The sequence below is a fragment of the Salmo salar genome, chromosome 17 (assembly GCF_965601325.2).
Source record: "Salmo salar chromosome 17, fSalSal1, whole genome shotgun sequence".
NCBI lineage: Eukaryota > Metazoa > Chordata > Actinopteri > Salmoniformes > Salmonidae > Salmo > Salmo salar.
The window spans coordinates 67,816,619-67,839,523 of record NC_138307.1 but is presented as its reverse complement, the minus strand read 5'-3'; the positions used below and the strand labels follow the sequence as shown (position 1 = coordinate 67,839,523).

At 48.6% G+C, this 22,905-nt stretch overlaps 2 protein-coding genes across 4 annotated transcripts in view; one reads left to right on the top strand and one right to left on the bottom strand.

Annotated features, from left to right (window-relative positions):
* Positions 1-14,004, top strand: part of LOC106592487 (IQ motif and SEC7 domain-containing protein 3) — a 376,341-nt gene extending 362,337 nt beyond the window's left edge. For 2 of the 3 annotated variants that reach the window (XM_045700042.2, XM_045700047.2), the window contains one exon: positions 10,189-14,004. In XM_045700042.2, the coding sequence (XP_045555998.1) occupies positions 10,189-10,689 (501 nt within the window). In that variant the 3' untranslated portion in view covers positions 10,690-14,004. The remainder of the gene's footprint in view (positions 1-10,188) is intronic. The other variant, XM_045700043.2, reaches the window with a different exon arrangement.
* Positions 14,005-15,284: 1,280 nt separating this feature from the next.
* Positions 15,285-22,905, bottom strand: part of LOC106609637 (sodium- and chloride-dependent GABA transporter 1) — a 23,862-nt gene continuing 16,241 nt past the window's right edge. Inside the window, exons 12-14 of the mRNA XM_014208597.3 lie at positions 19,333-19,433; positions 17,465-17,632; positions 15,285-16,402 (exon numbers count right to left, since the gene is read on the bottom strand). Coding sequence (XP_014064072.2) covers positions 16,307-16,402; positions 17,465-17,632; positions 19,333-19,433 — 365 coding nt within the window. The 3' untranslated portion in view covers positions 15,285-16,306. The remainder of the gene's footprint in view (positions 16,403-17,464; positions 17,633-19,332; positions 19,434-22,905) is intronic.

The following is a 22,905-nucleotide window of genomic DNA, read 5'->3' as shown; positions in this document are numbered from 1 at the left end:
TCAAGTAGATTAAAAAATCTGTCTCACTTTACTGACCTGTATCTGCGCCTCCAAAAATGAATCTATCAGTGCTTCACTCACAGTGTGTAATGCTCAGGCGTCGTGGGTGAGGAATCAAACGCAGGAAGCAGCGAATACAGGGTAGTGGCTTTTAATAGGCCAAATGGCGAAAAACACAAGCCACCCCAAACAGTGATGAGAGTGCACACAAAACAAAGTGCCCCAAACACAGGGGGAATTACACAGTCGGCGCAAAACTAGCGCAAAAATACAACCAGCGTGTACACAAGCATTCAACAGATAAACGCAATCCCGCACAAAGAAAAGGCGGACCAGCTAATATAAATAGCCCCGCTAATCACCCCCACTCAGAACAGGTGCACACAATCACAAACAGGGGAAAACAAAAAGGGAATCAGTGGCAGCTAATAGGCCGGTGACGACGACCGCCGAGTGCCACCCGAGCAGGAGGGGGTCTTACCCGACAATACCTAAATCTACCTGCATTTGGCCAGTGGCTAGTGTTCATTTTATGCCCTGATTCCCACGCATAATAGAGAGACGTAATCGTACTGTATATAAATGTAAGCGAGGTTTTAAATGATTATTTTCTAATCAAATATTATCTGTTTGGGCTTCTTGCAGTCAATTTGCAATCTATAAATTATTTGTAATTATCTTCCGGCCACCTGACCATCCACTCAATAAGTAATAGTCCCGCAGTTGAATCTAGTTGATGATCCCTGGTCTAAAGCCTAGCCTACCAACCTAAAGTCCCTTCCTGTGTTAGTCGCTCCTATCATACAGTGCCTTTGGAAAGTATTCAGACCCTTTGACTTTTTCCACATTTAGTTAAGTTACAGCCTTATTCTAAAATTGATTAAATCGGGGGGTTTTCTCCTCAATCTACACACAATACCCCATAATGAAAAAGCAAAAAAATGTTTTTTAGAAATGTTTGCTAATTTATAAAAAAATAAACTGAAATATCACATTTACATACGTTAAGTATTCAGACCCTTTACTCAGTACTTTGTTGAAGCACCTTTGGCAGCGATTACAGCCTCGAGTCTTCTTGGGTATGACACTATAAGCTTGGCACACCTGTATTTGGGGAGTTTTCCAATTCTTCTCTGCACATCCTCTCAAGCTCTGTCAGGTTGGATGGGGAGCATCGCTGCACAGCTATTTTCAGGTCTCTCCAGAGATATTCGATCAGGTTTAAGTCCAGGCTCTGGCTGCACTCAAGGGCATTCAGAGACTCCCGAAGCCACTCTTGCGTTGTCTTGGCTGTTTGCTTTGGGTTGTTGTCCTGTTGGAAGGCGACCCTTTGCCACAGTCTGAGATCCTGAGAGCTCTGGAGAAGGTTTTCATCAAGGATCTCTTTGTACTTTGCTCTGTTCATCTTTGCCTCGATCCTGACTAGTCTCCCCGGCCCTGCCGCTGAAAAACATCCCCGCAGCATGATTCTGCCACCACCATGCTTCACCGTAGTGATAGTGCCAGGTTTCCTCCAGACGTGACTCTTGGCATTCAGGCCAAAGAGTTCAATCTTGGTTTCCTCAGACCAGAGAACCTTGTTTCTCATGGTCTGAGATTCTTTAGGTGCCTTTTGCGAACTCCAAGCGGGCTTTCATGTGCCTTTTACTGAGGAGTGGCTTCCGTCTGGCCACTCTACCATAAAGACCTGATTGGTGGAATGTTGCAGAGATGGTTGTCCTTCTGGAAGGTTCTCCCGTTTCCACAAAGGAATTTTAGAGCTCTGTGAGAGTGACCATCGTGTTTTTGGTCACCTCCCTGACCAAGGCCTTTCTCCCCCGATTGCTCATTTTGGTAGGTCGGTCAGCTCTAGGAAGAGTCTTGGTGGTTCCAAACTTCTTCCATTTAAGAATGATGGAGGCCACTGTGTTCTTGGGGACCTTCAATGCTGCAGAAATGTTTTGGTACCCTTCCCCAGATCTGTGCCTCAACACAATCCTGTCTCGGAGCTCTACGGACAATTCCTTCAACCTCATGGCTTGGATTTTGCTCAGACATTTACGGTCAACTGTGGGGCCTTATATAAAAATGTGTGTGCTTTTCCAAATTATGTCCAATCAATTGAATTTACCACAGGTGTACTCCAATCAAGTTGTAGAAACATCTCAAAGGATGATCAATGGAAACAGGATGCACCTGAGCTAAATTTCGAGTCTCACAGCAAAGGGTCTGTATACTTATGTAAATAAGGTATTTCTGTTTTTAAGGTTTTATACATTTGCAAAAATTAGCAAAAACCTGTTTTTGCTTTGTCATTATGGGGTATTATGTGTAGATTGCTGAGGAGTTTTTTTTTTATATAATCCATTTTAGAATAAGGTTGTAATATAACAAAATGTGGAAAAGTCAAGGGGTCTGAATACTTTCCGAAGGCACTGTAAGTGTTTAATCATTTCCATAACGAAAGGGAACATATTCCTCCATGACAAGCACTTCCTGGTGGAAATTACACATGCCTGCATACATAATGAGGCTGATTTAGATCTAATTTGCATACGAGCTACACCGCAAATGTGTTCAGCGGCTGATTAACAGACTCCACCGAGAATCCACCTACAAGTGCTCTGTAATGAAACGCAGCTCATTCTGGGTGTGTAGACAACTAGACATTTCCCAACATATCTCTTCGTTCCAAGACACATATGTTTGGGGAGATGAGGGGAACTGTGGAAGGTACCTAAGCTGCATGAGTGCTGCTGGGGAGGAGTCATACAGCTGATTAGCCAAGTAGTGGCCTTTCACCCTGCAAGCAAAGCAGTGCTCGCTTTGAGACTGAATTGAATTATAGTGTTTATTGTGAATTAAGACGTCCATTTGTTGAGAAACATGCACAAATGTGTTATGTCATCGAAGCCTTGAACATACTTGCTACTGTAGCTTTTAAGGACGTTTTCAAAACATGGGAATACTGTTTGTAGTCATAGGACTAAATAGGAATCGAAGACAAAGTAATCCTCCCTGTAACACCAAACTATGTAGGATGTACACAACCCCCAGTGAGAATGCTTTAGTTTTTAACCGAAAAAGTTAGAGTTTCTTAGGAAACTTCATGGGAGGTCATGTTTAAGTAGGATGTCAAAACCCTCCTGGATCTTTGAAGGTATGACCAGGCCTGCTGAACAGAGCAGGCTTGGTGAGTGACCAGGCCTGCTAAAATGTGTTGTAAAATGATGAGAGGCATGCATTCTGATGAGTGTTGCCTGTGATATCTGTGGATGTCTCATCCCCTCCCCTATTGGTTTCACCTTCGTCTCCAGTTCTAATCCCCCCTTCTATGTTCAATGGCCGTCTAAAAGCACCCCTCCCTCTCTCCTTCACCCCCAGCGTTCAGTGACCCTTAGTGCTACACAGTGGTTTGAGAGGGAGGCACGGGGGCCCTCTGACTCCTTTAGAACCACCAGGCTCCCCCAAAGAAACAACTGACCCACACCTCTCCTCTCAACCGAAACACCCTCACACACCCCTCTATCCACAGCCTCCCCCCACCTCTCCTCTCAACCGAAACACCCTCACACACCCCTCTATCCACAGCCTCCCCCACCTCTCCTCTCAACCGAAACACCCTCACATCCCCCTCTATCCACAGCCTCCCCCCACCTCTCCTCTCAACCGAAACACCCTCACCCCCCCCCCTCTATCCACAGCCTCCCCCCACCTCTCCTCTCAACCGAAACACCCTCACCCCCCCCCCTCTATCCACAGCCTCCCCCACCTCTCCTCTCAACCGAAACACCCTCACACCCCCCTCTATCCACAGCCTCCCCCCACCTCTCCTCTCAACCGAAACACCCTCACACCCCCCTCTATCCACAGCCTCCCCCACCTCTCCTCTCAACCGAAACACCCTCACATCCCCCTCTATCCACAGCCTCCCCCACCTCTCCTCTCAACCGAAACACCCTCACACCCCCCTCTATCCACAGCCTCCCACACCTCTCCTCTCAACCGAAACACCCTCACACCCCCCCTCTATCCACAGCCTCCCCCACCTCTCCTCTCAACCGAAACACCCTCACATCCCCCTCTATCCACAGCCTCCCCCCACCTCTCCTCTCAACCGAAACACCCTCACCCCCCCCCTCTATCCACAGCCTCCCCCCACCTCTCCTCTCAACCGAAACACCCTCACCCCCCCCCCTCTATCCACAGCCTCCCCCACCTCTCCTCTCAACCGAAACACCCTCACACCCCCCTCTATCCACAGCCTCCCCCCACCTCTCCTCTCAACCGAAACACCCTCACACCCCCCTCTATCCACAGCCTCCCCCACCTCTCCTCTCAACCGAAACACCCTCACATCCCCCTCTATCCACAGCCTCCCCCACCTCTCCTCTCAACCGAAACACCCTCACACCCCCCTCTATCCACAGCCTCCCACACCTCTCCTCTCAACCGAAACACCCTCACACCCCCCCTCTATCCACAGCCTCCCCCCACCTCTCCTCTCAACCGAAACACCCTCACATCCCCCCCTCTATCCACAGCCTCCCCCCACCTCTCCTCTCAACCGAAACACCCTCACAACCCCCTCTATCCACAGCCTCCCCCCACCTCTCCTCTCAACCGAAACACCCTCACACCCCCCCTCTATCCACAGCCTCCCCCCACCTCTCCTCTCAACCGAAACACCCTCACATCCCCCCCTCTATCCACAGCCTCCCCCCACCTCTCCTCTCAACCGAAACACCCTCACAACCCCCTCTATCCACAGCCTCCCCCACCTCTCCTCTCAACCGAAACACCCTCACATCCCCCTCTATCCACAGCCTCCCCCCACCTCTCCTCTCAACCGAAACACCCTCACCCCCCCCCTCTATCCACAGCCTCCCCCCACCTCTCCTCTCAACCGAAACACCCTCACCCCCCCCCTCTATCCACAGCCTCCCCCACCTCTCCTCTCAACCGAAACACCCTCACACCCCCCTCTATCCACAGCCTCCCCCCACCTCTCCTCTCAACCGAAACACCCTCACACCCCCCCTCTATCCACAGCCTCCCCCACCTCTCCTCTCAACCGAAACACCCTCACATCCCCCTCTATCCACAGCCTCCCCCACCTCTCCTCTCAACCGAAACACCCTCACACCCCCCTCTATCCACAGCCTCCCACACCTCTCCTCTCAACCGAAACACCCTCACACCCCCCCTCTATCCACAGCCTCCCCCCACCTCTCCTCTCAACCGAAACACCCTCACATCCCCCCCTCTATCCACAGCCTCCCCCCACCTCTCCTCTCAACCGAAACACCCTCACAACCCCCTCTATCCACAGCCTCCCCCACCTCTCCTCTCAACCGAAACACCCTCACCCCCCCCCCTCTATCCACAGCCTCCCCCCACCTCTCCTCTCAACCGAAACACCCTCACAACCCCCTCTATCCACAGCCTCCCCCACCTCTCCTCTCAACCGAAACACCCTCACCCCCCCCCCTCTATCCACAGCCTCCCCCCACCTCTCCTCTCAACCGAAACACCCTCACATCCCCCCCTCTATCCACAGCCTCCCCCCACCTCTCCTCTCAACCGAAACACCCTCACAACCCCCTCTATCCACAGCCTCCCCCACCTCTCCTCTCAACCGAAACACCCTCACACCCCCCTCTATCCACAGCCTCCCCCCACCTCTCCTCTCAACCGAAACACCCTCACATCCCCCCTCTATCCACAGCCTCCCCCCACCTCTCCTCTCAACCGAAACACCCTCACAAACCCCCCTCTATCCACAGCCTCCCCCCACCTCTCCTCTCAACCGAAACACCCTCACACCCCCCTCTATCCACAGCCTCCCCCCACCTCTCCTCTCAACCGAAACACCCTCACACCCCCCCTCTATCCACAGCCTCCCCCACCTCTCCTCTCAACCGAAACACCCTCACACCCCCCCTCTATCCACAGCCTCCCCCACCTCTCCTCTCAACCGAAACACCCTCACACCCCCCCCCTCTATCCACAGCCTCCCCCCACCTCTCCTCTCAACCGAAACACCCTCACACCCCCCTCTATCCACAGCCTCCCCCACCTCTCCTCTCAACCGAAACACCCTCACACCCCCCCTCTATCCACAGCCTCCCCCCACCTCTCCTCTCAACCGAAACACCCTCACATCCCCCTCTATCCACAGCCTCCCCCACCTCTCCTCTCAACCGAAACACCCTCACACCCCCCCTCTATCCACAGCCTCCCCCCACCTCTCCTCTCAACCGAAACACCCTCACATCCCCCCTCTATCCACAGCCTCCCCCCACATCTCCTCTCAACCGAAACACCCTCACACCCCCCTCTATCCACAGCCTCCCCCCACCTCTCCTCTCAACCGAAACACCCTCACACCCCCCCTCTATCCACAGCCTCCCCCCACCTCTCCTCTCAACCGAAACACCCTCACACCCCCCCTCTATCCACAGCCTCCCCCCACCTCTCCTCTCAACCGAAACACCCTCACATCCCCCCCTCTATCCACAGCCCCCCCCCCACCTCTCCTCTCAACCGAAACACCCTCACACCCCCCCTCTATCTACAGCCTCCCCCCACCTCTCCTCTCAACCGAAACACCCTCACATCCCCCCCTCTATCCACAGCCTCCCCCCACCTCTCCTCTCAACCGAAACACCCTCACACCCCCCTCTATCCACAGCCTCCCCCACCTCTCCTCTCAACCGAAACACCCTCACACCCCCCCTCTATCCACAGCCTCCCCCACCTCTCCTCTCAACCGAAACACCCTCACCCCCCCCTCTATCCACAGCCTCCCCCCACCTCTCCTCTCAACCGAAACACCCTCACACACCCCCTCTATCCACAGCCTCCCCACACCTCTCCTCTCAACCGAAACACCCTCACATCCCCCCTCTATCCACAGCCTCCCCCCACCTCTCCTCTCAACCGAAACACCCTCACACCCCCCCCTCTATCCACAGCCTCCCCCCACCTCTCCTCTCAACCGAAACACCCTCACATCCCCCTCTATCCACAGCCTCCCCCCACCTCTCCTCTCAACCGAAACACCCTCACCCCCCCCCTCTATCCACAGCCTCCCCCCACCTCTCCTCTCAACCGAAACACCCTCACACCCCCCCCTCTATCCACAGCCTCCCCCACCTCTCCTCCCAACCGAAACACCCTCACCCCCCCCCTCTATCCACAGCCTCCCCCACCTCTCCTCTCAACCGAAACACCCTCACACCCCCCTCTATCCACAGCCTCCCCCCACCTCTCCTCTCAACCGAAACACCCTCACACCCCCCTCTATCCACAGCCTCCCCCACCTCTCCTCTCAACCGAAACACCCTCACATCCCCCTCTATCCACAGCCTCCCCCACCTCTCCTCTCAACCGAAACACCCTCACACCCCCCTCTATCCACAGCCTCCCACACCTCTCCTCTCAACCGAAACACCCTCACACCCCCCCTCTATCCACAGCCTCCCCCACCTCTCCTCTCAACCGAAACACCCTCACATCCCCCCTCTATCCACAGCCTCCCCCACCTCTCCTCTCAACCCGAAACACCCTCACATCCCCCCTCTATCCACAGCCTCCCCCCACCTCTCCTCTCAACCGAAACACCCTCACATCCCCCCTCTATCCACAGCCTCCCCCCACCTCTCCTCTCAACCGAAACACCCTCACAAACCCCCCTCTATCCACAGCCTCCCCCCACCTCTCCTCTCAACCGAAACACCCTCACACCCCCCTCTATCCACAGCCTCCCCCCACCTCTCCTCTCAACCGAAACACCCTCACACCCCCCCTCTATCCACAGCCTCCCCCACCTCTCCTCTCAACCGAAACACCCTCACACCCCCCCTCTATCCACAGCCTCCCCCACCTCTCCTCTCAACCGAAACACCCTCACACCCCCCCCCCTCTATCCACAGCCTCCCCCCACCTCTCCTCTCAACCGAAACACCCTCACACCCCCCCTCTATCCACAGCCTCCCCCACCTCTCCTCTCAACCGAAACACCCTCACACCCCCCCTCTATCCACAGCCTCCCCCCACCTCTCCTCTCAACCGAAACACCCTCACATCCCCCTCTATCCACAGCCTCCCCCACCTCTCCTCTCAACCGAAACACCCTCACACCCCCCCTCTATCCACAGCCTCCCCCCACCTCTCCTCTCAACCGAAACACCCTCACACCCCCCCTCTATCCACAGCCTCCCCCCACCTCTCCTCTCAACCGAAACACCCTCACACCCCCCTCTATCCACAGCCTCCCCCCACCTCTCCTCTCAACCGAAACACCCTCACACCCCCCCTCTATCCACAGCCTCCCCCCACCTCTCCTCTCAACCGAAACACCCTCACACCCCCCCTCTATCCACAGCCTCCCCCCACCTCTCCTCTCCTCTCAACCGAAACACCCTCACACCCCCCCTCTATCCACAGCCGCCCCCCCACCTCTCCTCTCAACCGAAACACCCTCACCCCCCCCTCTATCTACAGCCTCCCCCCACCTCTCCTCTCAACCGAAACACCCTCACATCCCCCCCTCTATCCACAGCCTCCCCCCACCTCTCCTCTCAACCGAAACACCCTCACACCCCCCTCTATCCACAGCCTCCCCCACCTCTCCTCTCAACCGAAACACCCTCACACCCCCCCTCTATCCACAGCCCCCCCCCCACCTCTCCTCTCAACCGAAACACCCTCACACCCCCCCTCTATCCACAGCCCCCCCCCCACCTCTCCTCTCAACCGAAACACCCTCACACCCCCCTCTATCCACAGCCTCCCCCACCTCTCCTCTCAACCGAAACACCCTCACACCCCCCCCCCCCTCTATCCACAGCCTCCCCCCACCTCTCCTCTCAACCGAAACACCCTCACACCCCCCCCCTCTATCCACAGCCTCCCCCCACCTCTCCTCTCAACCGAAACACCCTCACACCCCCCCCCCCCTCTATCCACAGCCTCCCCCCACCTCTCCTCTCAACCGAAACACCCTCACACCCCCCTCCCCCCTCTATCCACAGCCTCCCCCCACCTCTCCTCTCAACCGAAACACCCTCACACCCCCCCTCTATCCACAGCCTCCCCCACCTCTCCTCTCAACCGAAACACCCTCACACCCCCCCCCCTCTATCCACAGCCTCCCCCCACCTCTCCTCTCAACCGAAACACCCTCACACCCCCCCTCTATCCACAGCCTCCCCCCACCTCTCCTCTCAACCGAAACACCCTCACACACCCCCCCTCTATCCACAGCCTCCCCCCACCTCTCCTCTCAACCGAAACACCCTCACACCCCCCCCTCTATCCACAGCCTCCCCCCACCTCTCCTCTCAACCGAAACACCCTCACACCCCCCCCCCCCTCTATCCACAGCCTCCCCCCACCTCTCCTCTCAACCGAAACACCCTCACACCCCCCCTCTATCCACAGCCTCCCCCCACCTCTCCTCTCAACCGAAACACCCTCACACCCCCCCCCCTCTATCCACAGCCTCCCCCCACCTCTCCTCTCAACCGAAACACCCTCACACCCCCCCCCCTCTATCCACAGCCTCCCCCCACCTCTCCTCTCAACCGAAACACCCTCACACCCCCCCTCTATCCACAGCCTCCCCCCACCTCTCCTCTCAACCGAAACACCCTCACACCCCCCCCTCTATCCACAGCCTCCCCCCACCTCTCCTCTCAACCGAAACACCCTCACACACCCCCCCTCTATCCACAGCCTCCCCCCACCTCTCCTCTCAACCGAAACACCCTCACACCCCCCCTCTATCCACAGCCTCCCCCCACCTCTCCTCTCAACCGAAACACCCTCACACCCCCCCTCTATCCACAGCCTCCCCCCACCTCTCCTCTCAACCGAAACACCCTCACACCCCCCTCTATCCACAGCCTCCCCCCACCTCTCCTCTCAACCGAAACACCCTCACACCCCCCTCTATCCACAGCCTCCCCCCACCTCTCCCACCTCTACAGCAATGCTTCCAGCACCCAGTCTGAACTGGTCGCCCCAGCACCAAGGGGCGCACGTTCGCCCTCCAACCCTCCCCCTCTCTTCCCCCACCCCCCACCCCACGCATGCCAGTTGTGATGTGGTGTCACCCAAAAAAAGAGAAGAGGGCTGAGGGAGCACTAGAAGGAGGCCAGTCTTATAACATTTGATGCTGTCTCTGGCTGTTTTCTAAACTAGGTGTCAATTCACAACAGGCTTCATACGTACCAGCTCAGCAGCAGCGGGAGCTTGCCCCGGAGCCCCGAGAGTGTTGGAGCCCTTCTTAACCACCGGGGGGAGCTCTTGCAGCAGCCGCAGCTTCAGTCAGCCGCCGGCACCCCCCTCCACCACCTGCAGCAGCTCCAGCCAATCAGCATGGGCGACCTTCGGCCCGACACACTCATCCAGTGCCAGCAGATTGTCAAGGTGATCGTCCTGGACAACAGCGGCCATGGCCGCGTGGAGGCCTTCCTCAGCCACACCCCCACCCACGCCCATCATCATCACCATGCCCACCACCACCAGGTCATCCGATCGGCCGCCTCCACTCCTGTGAGGTCGCCAGAGAGCAAGGACGGTCACCAGCCCCCCTTACCCCCTCCTCCTCCCCCCTACAACCACCCCCACCAGTACATCCCCCCGGCGGACCCCCGCCTCAGCCTCCAGAGGACCCCAAGTGGCTCTCGAAGCCTGCTGTAAATAAGAGACCAATGAACCAATGACCCCCCTCTCACCCAGCTGAACTCACCCCAACCTCACACCTCACTCCCAACCTCAGCCCAACCCCACCCACCCCGACCACGTCACTAACAGAACATATGTACATGCTATACATACAGAGACAGAGCTATAAAAAAGATAACACATCTATATGCATATATTTAAGGAAATAACGACAAAAGATGAATGGAGGTAAAGATTTAAAAAGAGGTGTGGAGTAACGTCATGAGAAGAATCCAAGTGAAAAAGAAGACGAGTTTTACTTGATTCCATGTGTATTTTGAAATATTATGTCGTTTTAACAAATTTCTATAACAGTTTTGTCAGTTTTAACTCTTTAAATATAGATAATATCATTGGTTTCTTTAGTTTTCTGGATGGATCTTTAGTAGTTAACAAGGAAGAACGTAGTACAAAATCCAGCACCAACCAACTAGATTCAGATGGATTCCACAGACTATGTGAATGTCTTGGAGATTCACTCCAAGATTGAACTTAATCTAAGAACGACTTTTGTTCACTTTTACCGTTCATATCCTAACCTCATCTCTACTATGTGTGTGTGTGCATTTGATTGACAATGACTGAACAATGTGTGTGCCAAAATGACGGAAATCTCCACCAAACGGACTACTTTGTACTCGGCCAGAAGAAAACTAGAAGAACTCAGAATCTCCTCTACTCACCTCGAGGAGTACCCTACATATAAAAATAATTACAGCTAGCGATATTTAAGAGGAGTACCCTACATATAAAAATAATTACAGCTAGCGATATTTAAGAGGAGTACCCTACATATAAAAATAATTACAGCTAGCGATATTTAAGAGGAGTACCCTACATATAAAAATAATTACAGCTAGCGATATTTAAGAGGAGTACCCTACATATAAAAATAATTACAGCTAGCGATATTTAAGAGGAGTACCCTACATATAAAAATAATTACAGCTAGCGATATTTAAGTGCAACCTGTCTCCTTGTTTGCAATGTGGTGGATGTATTCATTGAAATGGGAGACTGCTGTCTCTCTCTCTCTCTCTCTCTCCCTCTCTATCTCCCCTCTCTCTCTCTCTCTCTGTCTCTCTGTCTCTCTCTCTCCCTCTCTGTCTCTCTCTCGTCTTTCTCTCTCCCTGTCTGTCTCCCTCTCTGTCTCTCTCTCGTCTCTCTCTGTCTCTCTCTCTCTCTCTCTCTCTCTCTCTCTCTCTCTCTCATCTGAGGAGGTGTGTTATTTGTCACTCTCTGTGGTGTTGTTTTTCTTTCTTTTCTATTATCAGGAAACACACTTCCACTGTCATCCTCCACAGATCCCCCGTTCAGTTACTGTAGCTAAGGATGAAGGCAAGGCAACCAATCAGAAGGCTTACTGCCAAACCAAAAGCCAATAACAGCCCAGGAAATAAGCTCTTTATTTGCTGTCGTCATTGTTATATTCAGCTCAGGAATTCTTGACGTAAATGTTCTGGAATGTTCTGGAATGGTTTAGATTGCACATTTATTGTATGCATGTGCTGTTATGCTGAGAGCATAACTAGGACCAGGAATAACTCCAGGCCCTAATCACAGCCAATAAGACTGGTAATTCCCACTATTCGCCCTTTGCCAGTCTGCAGATCTGTCTGCCAATACAATCCAACCAAAATGATTTCCCAGTGTATTTTGGAGTGCAACACACTCATTATGTTAAACATATACACTGGATAAACATGACTCTTGTAATTTCTCAATGCTGCTTCTTCTGTGTATCAAGATAGCCTTTTTATTTGACTTTTTAAAAGCTTAGTACTCCAATATTCACATCACTCATAACAGCACTCAAGTGTTTTGTCTGTTATTTGCTCATCTGTATTGAAGGGGACAAGCATAATCTTAATCTCTCGCTTTTCGCTCAGCTTTGTTTGTTAAATATCAAATTGGGTTGTCGGAGAGGACAACTGAGTTATCTCCATCCATGTAAATGCTAAGGTCAACAAAATGTAATTTATCTGAAATAGTTCATCGACTGCTCTGGTCTGAATGTGCCCATGTTTAAAACATGAGCTACATCAGGTGGTGTGGAATATGTATTCGGCTGGCCCTCCTGGCCTCCTCTCATCCCTGCCCCTAGTTCAGATAATTACCAACCTGCTGTGTGGAGGTCTCCATCTCATCTCCAATCTCAGTCTACTTCATCTGTGAGGAGCGAGCTCCTGGAAAAACAATCTATTGCACCACGCTGCTGTGGGGGCTGAGAGGTTGACTGTGTGTGTGTGTGTGTGTGTGTGTGTGTGTGGAGATTGTCCCATGCCCACCGCAGCATCGTGACTCCTGCTCACCAAGAGGAGATCTCACATAAATCTCTTCAGCGGAGATCCTTCCCCTTTTTGTCTCTTTATTTAATGTGTCAGTTTCAATAGACACAAGGCTCTGTTATATTAACTGCTGAAGGGTGTTTAAAACAGGGTTACATATTTCAAATACTTCACTGTGTTAGTGTCCCAAATAGCGCACTGTTCCCTACATAGTCCCCTACTTTTGACCTATAGGCCCTGGTCAAAATTAGTGCACTAGAAAAGGAATAGGGTGCCATTTGGGAAGCACACTGTCTCTTTAGGGTTTAACAGCCTATGGCAAACCAGAGAGCTGTGTCTGTATCCATTTCACACTCTAAGAACAAGGTGATCTGTTTCCTGTTCCTTTCGTCGTTGTCAGTTCAACATGTGGAGTGAATGTGATTCTTCAACCAGGCATGACATTGGTTTTGTATGTATAGGAGGCCTATTGATACTGTGATACATGCTTTCCCTTCAAAGTCAAGTTTGTTGTGCATGACTGAAGGTGACAGAGTGCAGCACAGGGGATAAATATGTCATTATTCTGTCCATTCACCCACAATGCATCAGAATGTGAGAAGCCTATCATTGTCTTTGTTGGCAAAAATGTGACCTTTCTCCCAGGAATGGAGTCTCAAGCAGCAAAAATGAGGCTTAGTGGAATTGATTGAATGCTACTGTAAGTTAGTTCAAATGACTAACCTTTTTCTTTGGATATAGACGAAAGGGCTCTGTGATGCTAAAAATGCACTGCTGTCGTTTCGGGTGACGCGTGAAACTCTTCCCTTCTGGGGGTTTTCTGTCACCTATGTTGTTCTATTGTCACACAGTGAGGAAGGGGACGTTTTAGGAGGACGGACTTGTTGAATTTGGGCATAGGTTTTAACCATCACCTCCCTCGGTTGGCTTTGAATCCCTCTTTACCTGACTTCTGTTCTGCAGTATATCAACATGCTATTAAAGATGGTTTCAGTCTATTCACCATACTGGATGTCTCCTGTTCTTTCCCTCTGTTGTGCTGTATGACTGGGTGTAGTACACACAACGTCATATTACACGGTACCAGAGTCACCTTTATTCTCCCAACTACATTTACACGTACCCACAATGCAATGTGCCTCGGTGAGAAGGTGCAGCCAGCAATAGACATTATCCAAGTGGAATACAGACACAAGTCAACATAGACATCATACAGAATGTACAATATCAGAACAGTAAACCTAAAACTCTGGAGTACAGGCTGATTACAGTGAGAATATACCATTTACAGAGGGGCTATATCTATATAAGCATAGGGAGGGATGCTGCCGTGGTGAATATAGTCAGTGCATTGACAGTGAAAGATGGGGTGTCCGGGGTGTCCGGGGTGGGCAGGGTAGGCGATGATCTTACCTGCACTCTTCCTTGTCCTGAAGGCGTGCAGGTCCTTGATGGATAGCAGGTGACAGAAGATGTGCTGCAGTTTTCGTGTGCAGCGGGCAGACACAGACCCAAACCAGACGGTGATAGTACAAGTGAGGATGATGGATGTGCAGAACCAAACCAGTTTCCTGTCTGTGCTGGCACAGTATGTCAGTAGGTAGAGTACACACAACGTTCTATGAAACTGTATGTGAGTGACTATAGTACATAACATGTTCTAGTACTGTAAAATATACCTCCAGTTCACTAGTTGAGGCTGAGAGGTTTTCCTGACCAAGTGACCTGATCAGGAAAACCTTTGGACCCAAGTTGTAGCCGATAACTAGAGCCCATACCCACTAGGCACACACTAGTTGAATCAATGTTGTTTCCACGTTATTTTAATGAAATGACATGGAACCAACGTGGAATAACTGTTAAACTGACGTCTGTGCCCAGTGGGTAGTTTATTCTGGTCAGGTTAGGCGAGGAATTACTCCTGGCTAGTGAGTGGCTTCTCCCACTGTGTCTGTTGTTTTTTTGTGTCCCAAACTGTGTCCCATGTTTTAGCAGTACTGGGAAGGAGATATCAGAGCTCTCTGCAGAATTTCAGCTGTTGTGGCTGCCTGACTAATGTGCTAGTTAAGTAGAAACACTAAATGGCTCGCACAGTGCAACAGATAAACAGAGGAGAGATAAACAACTCTCTCCTCTGAGTGCATGTCCGTTCCATTTGTAGAGATTATTCAAATTCAAGTGTATTGACCTTTTTTTATTGTGAGAGATGGTATACAGCAGGCCTATCTGTGAAAAGGGAGGCTAGCATAAAAGAGTTGACACTCGATTAAATGTATTTTGGTGGTTATGTTTGCTTTTATTGAACTGAAAGAATACCCAACCAAATCCCTTCTCATAGTACACATTTAGCCATGAGACATTTTAATTTGTTTTACTCCTGGCTTGTACAGTACCTTTATAGAGGGCTACTTTATACAGTACATTATTGACCACATTTTGTTTCATTTCATACACTATTACAGCATTTGGACTCACAGAATAATATTTACAGGTCAACACTATTGAAAACAAACACAGTATCTTCACGTAAGAGCCAGTTATAAACATTTAAGAAATGTTAATATATTGTACAAGCCGTTATTTATAGTACAAACTGTTATTAAAACTGTTACATCAAATGCTAAACGCTACCTCTAATGAATATGTACTGTATACAGCATCGTAGAAGAAACAGCCATAATACATTCAAATAAAAAAAAATGTTTTCAATTTATTCAGATGCTTTACAAAATGCTTTGTATTTGTTCGTAAGCCGAAGTGGGCCACAATGACTTTGTACAGATCTGAAAAGTTGGTGTCACCTTATTAATTGTATACAGCGTTGTACCACAGAAGAAAAAACATTGTATTGTTCAATAATACAGTCCATTATATTATGTGACCATTCAGTTCCAGAGGATACATATGGAATGGAAGCATTTTGGCCAGGGCATCTCCCATGATGCCTCTCTCTGTCTGAATACTGGGGTGTATTCATTAGAGCAAGACTGTAGCAAATAGTTGCAAAACGTTTCGCAACAGAAATCGTTCACTCCTAACGGAAACAAGAGTTTCTATTGGACAAATTCAGGTAGGTCACTCCCCGTGTCATTCTGTTTGCTTCTGTTGGCTTTCATTTGGTTCATTTGGTTCCTAGTGAATACACCCCTGTGTTGACTAGGTCAGGAATTCTGGGTGGAAGTTGCCTGTAGGAACAGATCTAGGATCGGTTTACCCACCCAAAAATCCTAATCTTAACCATTAGGAGGAAAACGCTAAACTGACCTTAGATCAGTGCCCAGGAGTCAACTGTATCCTATTCCCAGTTAGACGGCAGCTTCGCCCACACTTCCTGTGTGTGAATTCTGGTGTGTGACGGCAGCATGTTCACAAGGTGCGCTGGTGGTCATCTTGTGCCAACGCTGTTCAGGACAGGCAGGGAACCAGCAATGAGGGATACTTTCAACTACAGTTTAAAGGTGATTTCTCATAATACTTTCAACCAGAACTAGGTTCAAATAGACTTGGAAATACTTTGTTTGAGCCCACCTGGAATTCCAGTTGGGTAGTGTTTGCCCATCTTTTGGGACTATTCTATTGGTTCATGGTGCCAGGCAAGCTCAGTCATGCACAAATGCCATTTGAACCCAGGTCTGCTTTTGACTACATTATAAAGGTAATCTTTTCTATTATAATGGGGCTGTTTGATAAATTAAGTTTTATAGCTAGAGCAATTTATTCATTCTTCTCATATGTGAAAGAGGTGGAGTGAGGGGAAAACCGGAGAGAAAGGAAGAGGTGTATAAAGAGATGAAGGCCGTGTTTGAAAGCATCAATTCTACTCAGTAGCTGATCACCGACTAAGCAGACTGACTGGTCTACAATCATATTAAAACGTTATTAAGGATGCAAGGTGATTTGTAGATCAGTCAGTCTACTCAGTTGGTGATCAGAGACTGATGCTCTCAAACACAACCAGAGACTGGCAAGAGTGAAGGGACAGAGAGAGAGAGAGAGAGACAGAGGGGGGAATGTCAGAGAGAGAGAGCGAGAGAGAGAGAGAGAGAGAGAGAGAGAAAGAGAGAGTGGGGGCAGAGAGAGAGTCATAGAGGGAGATATAAAAAATAAAATGGAACAGAGTGAGAAAGAACCAGAAAGAAAGAGCAACTGAGAGAGGTAGAGATGTCTAACCAGTACCCAATCTGTCTCTACCCCTTCCTCTTAGCCTGAGAGAGGTAGAGATTTTCTAGCCGGTCCCCAATCTGTCTCTACCCCTTCCTCTTAGCCTGAGAGAGGTAGAGATTTTCTAGCCGGTCCCCAATCTCTCTCTACCCCTTCTCCTTAGCCCCAACCCTCGATATTTGCAGATCTGTATAGTGGAAGCAACATGGTGCAAGCATCTATCTATCCAGACCCTAGGGCCAAAGTTAGGGCCAAAGGGGAAGGATATGGAGCATAGTGGGATCTGCTGGTTGACTGTGTACCTGTTTGATGCCGCCCTTGGTGGTGCAGAACATGTAGATGACATAGCCTGGCACAAGAACCATGGATGACAGAGACATGACCCAGCCAATCCCCTGTCCCCACGCCGGGTACACGTACTTCCCCAAGGTCAGGGGGGTCATCTCAATGGCACTGAAGGTAAACACTCCCTGCACACACAGAAACATTTACATTAGGTGAGGTAATAGGTGATGTTCCAGGCCGACTACATCGCAGATGTATACCAGATCTCCAAATAATTACCAAATAAAATTAGCCGGCTGGCTAAAACCGGTACTTCTACTGAAACGTTGATTAATGTGCACTGTCCCTGTAAAAATAAAATAAACTCAAAAACTAAAAATAAACACCGGCCAGCGAGATAGGACAAGCTGGCAAAGTGGGACAAGTCGGCATGCACGCCAGATAGGACAAGTTTGACAGCTGGCCAAATAAAACAAGCCGGCCAGATAGGACCATCTCTTGTCCTATCTGGCCAGTCAGGTAAGACAAATCAGCCTGGATAAGTTTGGCCAGCCAGTCAGATAGGATAAGTTGGCCAGACAGCACAAGTCAGTCCGGACAGGTAGGACATGTTCGGCCAGCCGGCCAGATAGCATAAGTTTAGCCAAATAGGTTAAGTTGGGCCAGTTAGTAAGTGATTAACTGAGTAGGGGAGAGAGGTACTACATCACATAGTCAGAATAACGATAGCAGCCCATAGATATGTCTAGAACATTGATCTTCCCATTTTGATACAGCCCTATGGGCCACTGAAAACATACTGCACTACATGCCTTTTCTCACGACTAACTCCTCCACACATTTATTGTGGACAGAGACTGATTGTGAACACTGAGCAGTGTTGTAACTGTCATAGTGTTGTTCTATTCTTGTCCCATTTCTTACTTCAGCAATACTTCACTTCATATGTCTGGCAGCTTTGTTTTTTGTATTGTTTTGTGTGTGTTTTTGTTTTATACTAAATGGTAAAAGAAAATCCATTAAAATAAAATACACGTATACTGAACAAAAATATAAATGCAACATGTAAAGTGTTGCTCCCATGTTTCATGAGCTGAACGCAGGAACTTTCCATACACACAAAAAGCATATTTCTCTCAAATTTTGTACACAAATTTGTTTACATGCCTGTTAGTGAGCATTTCCCCTTTGCCAAGATAATCCATCCACCTGAAAGGTGTGGCATATCAAGATGCTGATTAAACAGCATGATCATTACACAGGTGCACCTTGTGCTGGGGGCAATAAAAGGCCACTCTAAAATGTGCAGTTTTGTCACACAACAATGCCACAGATGTCGCAAGTTTTAAGTGAGCGTGCAATTGGCATGCTGGCTGCAGGAATGTCCATCAGAGCTGTTGCTAGAGAATTGAATGGTAATTTCTCTACCAAAGTCATTTTAGAGAATTTGGCAGTATGTCCAACCGGCCTCACAACCGCAGACCATATATATGGCGTTTAGTGGGTGAGTGGTTTGCTGATGTCAACGTTGTGAACAGAGTGCTCCATGGTGGAGGTGGGGTTATGGTACGGGCAGGCATAAGCTACGGACAATAAACACAATTGCATTTTGTCTATGGCAATTTAAATGCACAGAGATACCGTGACGATATCCTGAGGCCCATTGTCATGCCATTCATCACCCGCCATCACCTCATCTTTCAGCATGATAATGCACGGCCCCATGTTGCAAGGATCTGTAATGTATACATTATGCACTATATAGGATATAGGATGCCATTTGGGACGCAACCAGTGTTTCTGAGATACAGGGTTAAGTATGATTTCCCTGAGGATTTAAACACATTCAAAACCAATGAAAAGCCTGAATGGAAATGGCAGTTACCAGGCAGATTGCTGGAGTGAAGAACTTCCAGCAGAGCTTCCACCAGCCACAGGGCCGATAGCCGATCATCTCTTCAATGTCCCCATAGAACTTATCAGCTCCTAAGACAGAGCGAGAGAGGAGAGAGAGCATTGAACAAACTACACAAGGTGACGATTTATAGGTTATATGTCAAGACAGCCCAAATGTTATCTGTAGGCTATATCCCAAGTGGGACTGTTGATGTGCTTTTGAGTTAGCTAGGCAGACAGCTGTTGTTGACTTACTCAGTGAAGTGAAAACTTGGATAAGCAATAACTTTTTTAACTAAATTACAACAATACTGAGATCATGCTCATGGGCCTAAACTCCCTCATCAAGAAACCTGGTCAACTTAGCATGACAGGGTTAGTGGAAAATAATAAAGGAAAATATATTTTTAAAAGATATGTACTGTGTAGATATACAGTACCAGTGAAAAGTTTGGACACAAGAAGTCATTGTCTTTATTTTTACAATTTTCTACATTTTAGAATAATAGTGAAGACATCAAAGCTATGAAATAACACATGTAGTAATCAAAAAAGTGTTAAATCAAAATATAATTTTATATTTGAGATTCTTCAAAGTATTATTCACTGTATCACATTCTTCAAAGTAGAATCTCAAATATAAAGTAGTGTGCAAAGCTGCCTTGATGACAGCTTTGCACACACTTGGTATTCTCTCAACCAGCTTCATGAGGTAGTCACCTGGAATGAATTTCAATTACAGGTATGCCTTGTTACAAGTACATTTGTGGAATTTCGTTCCTTCTTAATAAGTTTGAGCCAATCAGTTGTGTTGTGACAAGGTAGGGGTGGTATACAGAAGATAGCCCTATTTGGTAAAAGACCAAGTCCATATTATGGCAAGAGCAGCTCCGTTTCCGTTTCCAGTTTCAGAGATTTTTGTAGTTCGTTCCAGTCAAATAAGCAAAGACAAATGACAGCCCATCATTACTTTAAGACATGAAGGTCAGTCAATCCGGAAAATATCAAGAACATTGAACGTTTCTTCAAGTGCAGTCACAAAAACCATCAAGCGCTATGATGAAACTGGCTCTCATGAGGACTGCCACAGGAAAGGAAGACCCAGAGTTACCTCTGCTTCAGAGGAAAAATTCGTTAGAGTTAACTGCACCTCAGATTGCAGTCCAAATAAATGCTTCACAGAGTTCAAGTAACAGACCCATCTCAACATCAACTGTTTAGAAGAGACTGCGTGAATCAGGCCTTCATGATTGAATTGCTGCAAAGAAACCACTACTAAAGGGCAACAATAATAAGAAGAGACTTGCTTGGGCCAAGAAACACGAGCAATGGGCATTAGACCGGTGGAAATCTGTCCTTTGGTCTGATGAGTCCAAATTTTAGATTTTTGGTTCCAACCGCCGTGTCTTTGTGAGACTTTGTGAGACCTCCGCATGTGTGGTTCCCACCGTGAAGCATGGAGGAGGAGGTGTGATGGTGTGGGGGCGCTTTGCTGGTGTCACTGTCAGTGATTTATTCAGAATTCAAGACACACTTATAAAATATATTTTGATTTGTTTAACAGTTTTTTGGTTACTACATGATTCCATATGTGTTATTTCATATAAATGTACAGTTGAAGTCGGAAGTTTACTTACACTTAGGTTGGAGTCATTAAAACTCATTTTTCAACCACTCCACAGATTTCTTGTTAACAAACTATAGGTTTGGCAAGTCGGTTAGGACATCTACTTTGTGCATGACACAAGTAATTTTTCCAACAATTGTTTACAGACAGATTATTTCACTTATAATTCACTGTATCACAATTCCAGTGGGTCAGAAGTTTACATACACTAAGTTGACTATGCCTTTAAACAGCTTGGAAAATTCCAGAAAATGATGCCATGGCTTTAGAAGCTTCTGATAGGCTAATTAACATCATTTGAGTCAATTGGAGGTGTACCTGTGGATGTATTTCAAGGCCTACCTTCAAACTCAGTGCCTCTTTGCTTGGCATCATGGGAAAATCAAAGGAAATCAGCCAAGACCTCAGAAAAAAATTGTAGACCTACACAAGTCTGGTTCATCCTTAGGAGCAATTTCCAAACGCCTGAAGGTACCACGTTAATCTGTACAAGCAATAGTACGCAAGTTTAAACACCATGGGACCATGCACCTGTCATAACACTCAGGAAGGAGACGTGTTCTGTCTCCTAGAGATGAATGTACTTTGGTGCGAAAAGTACAAATCAATCCCAGAACAACAGCAAAGGGCCTTGTGAAGATGCTGGAGGAAACAGGTACAAAAGTATCTATATCCACAGTAAAACGAGTCCTATATCGACATAACCTGAAAGGCCGCTCAGCAAGGAAGAAGGCACTGCTCCCAAACCACCGTAAAAAAGCCAGACTACAGTTTCCAACTGCACATGGGGACAAAGATCGTACTTTTTGGAGAAATGTCCTCTGGTCTGATGAAACAAAAATAGAGCTGTTTGGCCATAATGACCATCGTTATGTTTGGAGGAAAAAGGGGGACACTTGCAAGCTGAAGAACACCATCCCAACCGTGAAGCACGGGGGTGGCAGCATCATGTTTGTTGTGGGGGTGCTTGCTGCAGGAGGGACTGGTGCACTTCACAAAATAGATGGCATCATGAGGATGGAAAATTATGTGGATATATTGAAACAACATCTCAAGACAACAGGAAGTTAAAGCTTGGTTGCAAATGGGTCTTCCAAATGGACAATGACCCCAAGCCTACTTCCAAAGTTGTGGCAAAATGGCTTAAGGACAACAACGTCAAGGTATTGGACTGGCCATCACAAAGCCCTGCCCTCAATCCCATAGAACATTTGTGGGCAGAACTGAAAAGCGTGTGCGAGCAAGGAGGCCAACAAACCTGACTCAGTTACACCAGCTCTGTCAGGAGGAATGGGCCAAAATTCACCCAACTTATTGTAAGAAGCTTGTGTAAGGCTATCCGAAACGTTTGACCCAATTAAACAATTTAAAGGCAATGCTACCAAATACTAATTGAGTGTATGTAAACTTCTGACCCTCTGGGAATGTGATGAAAGAAATTAAAGCTGACATAAATCATTCTCTCTACTATTATTCTGACATTTCACATTCTTAAAATAAAGTGTTGATCCTAACTGATCAAAGACAGAGAATTATTACTCGGATTAAATGTCAGGAATTGTGAAAAACTAAGTTGTATGTAAACTTCCGACTTCAACTGTATATGTCATCATGTTTAGTGTTCTCCATGGTCAGTCTGTCATCATGTTTAGTGTTCTCCATGGTCAGTCTGTCATCATGTTTAGTGTTCTCCATGGTCAGTCTGTCATCATGTTTAGTGTTCTCCATGATCAGTCTGTCATCATGTTTAGTGTTCTCCCTGGTTAGTCTGTCATCATGTTTAGTGTTCTCCATGGTCAGTCTGTCATCATGTTTAGTGTTCTCCATGGTCAGTCTGTCATCATGTTTAGTGTTCTCCATGGTCAGTCTGTCATCATGTTTAGTGTTCTCCATGGTCAGTCTGTCATCATGTTTAGTGTTCTCCATGATCAGTCT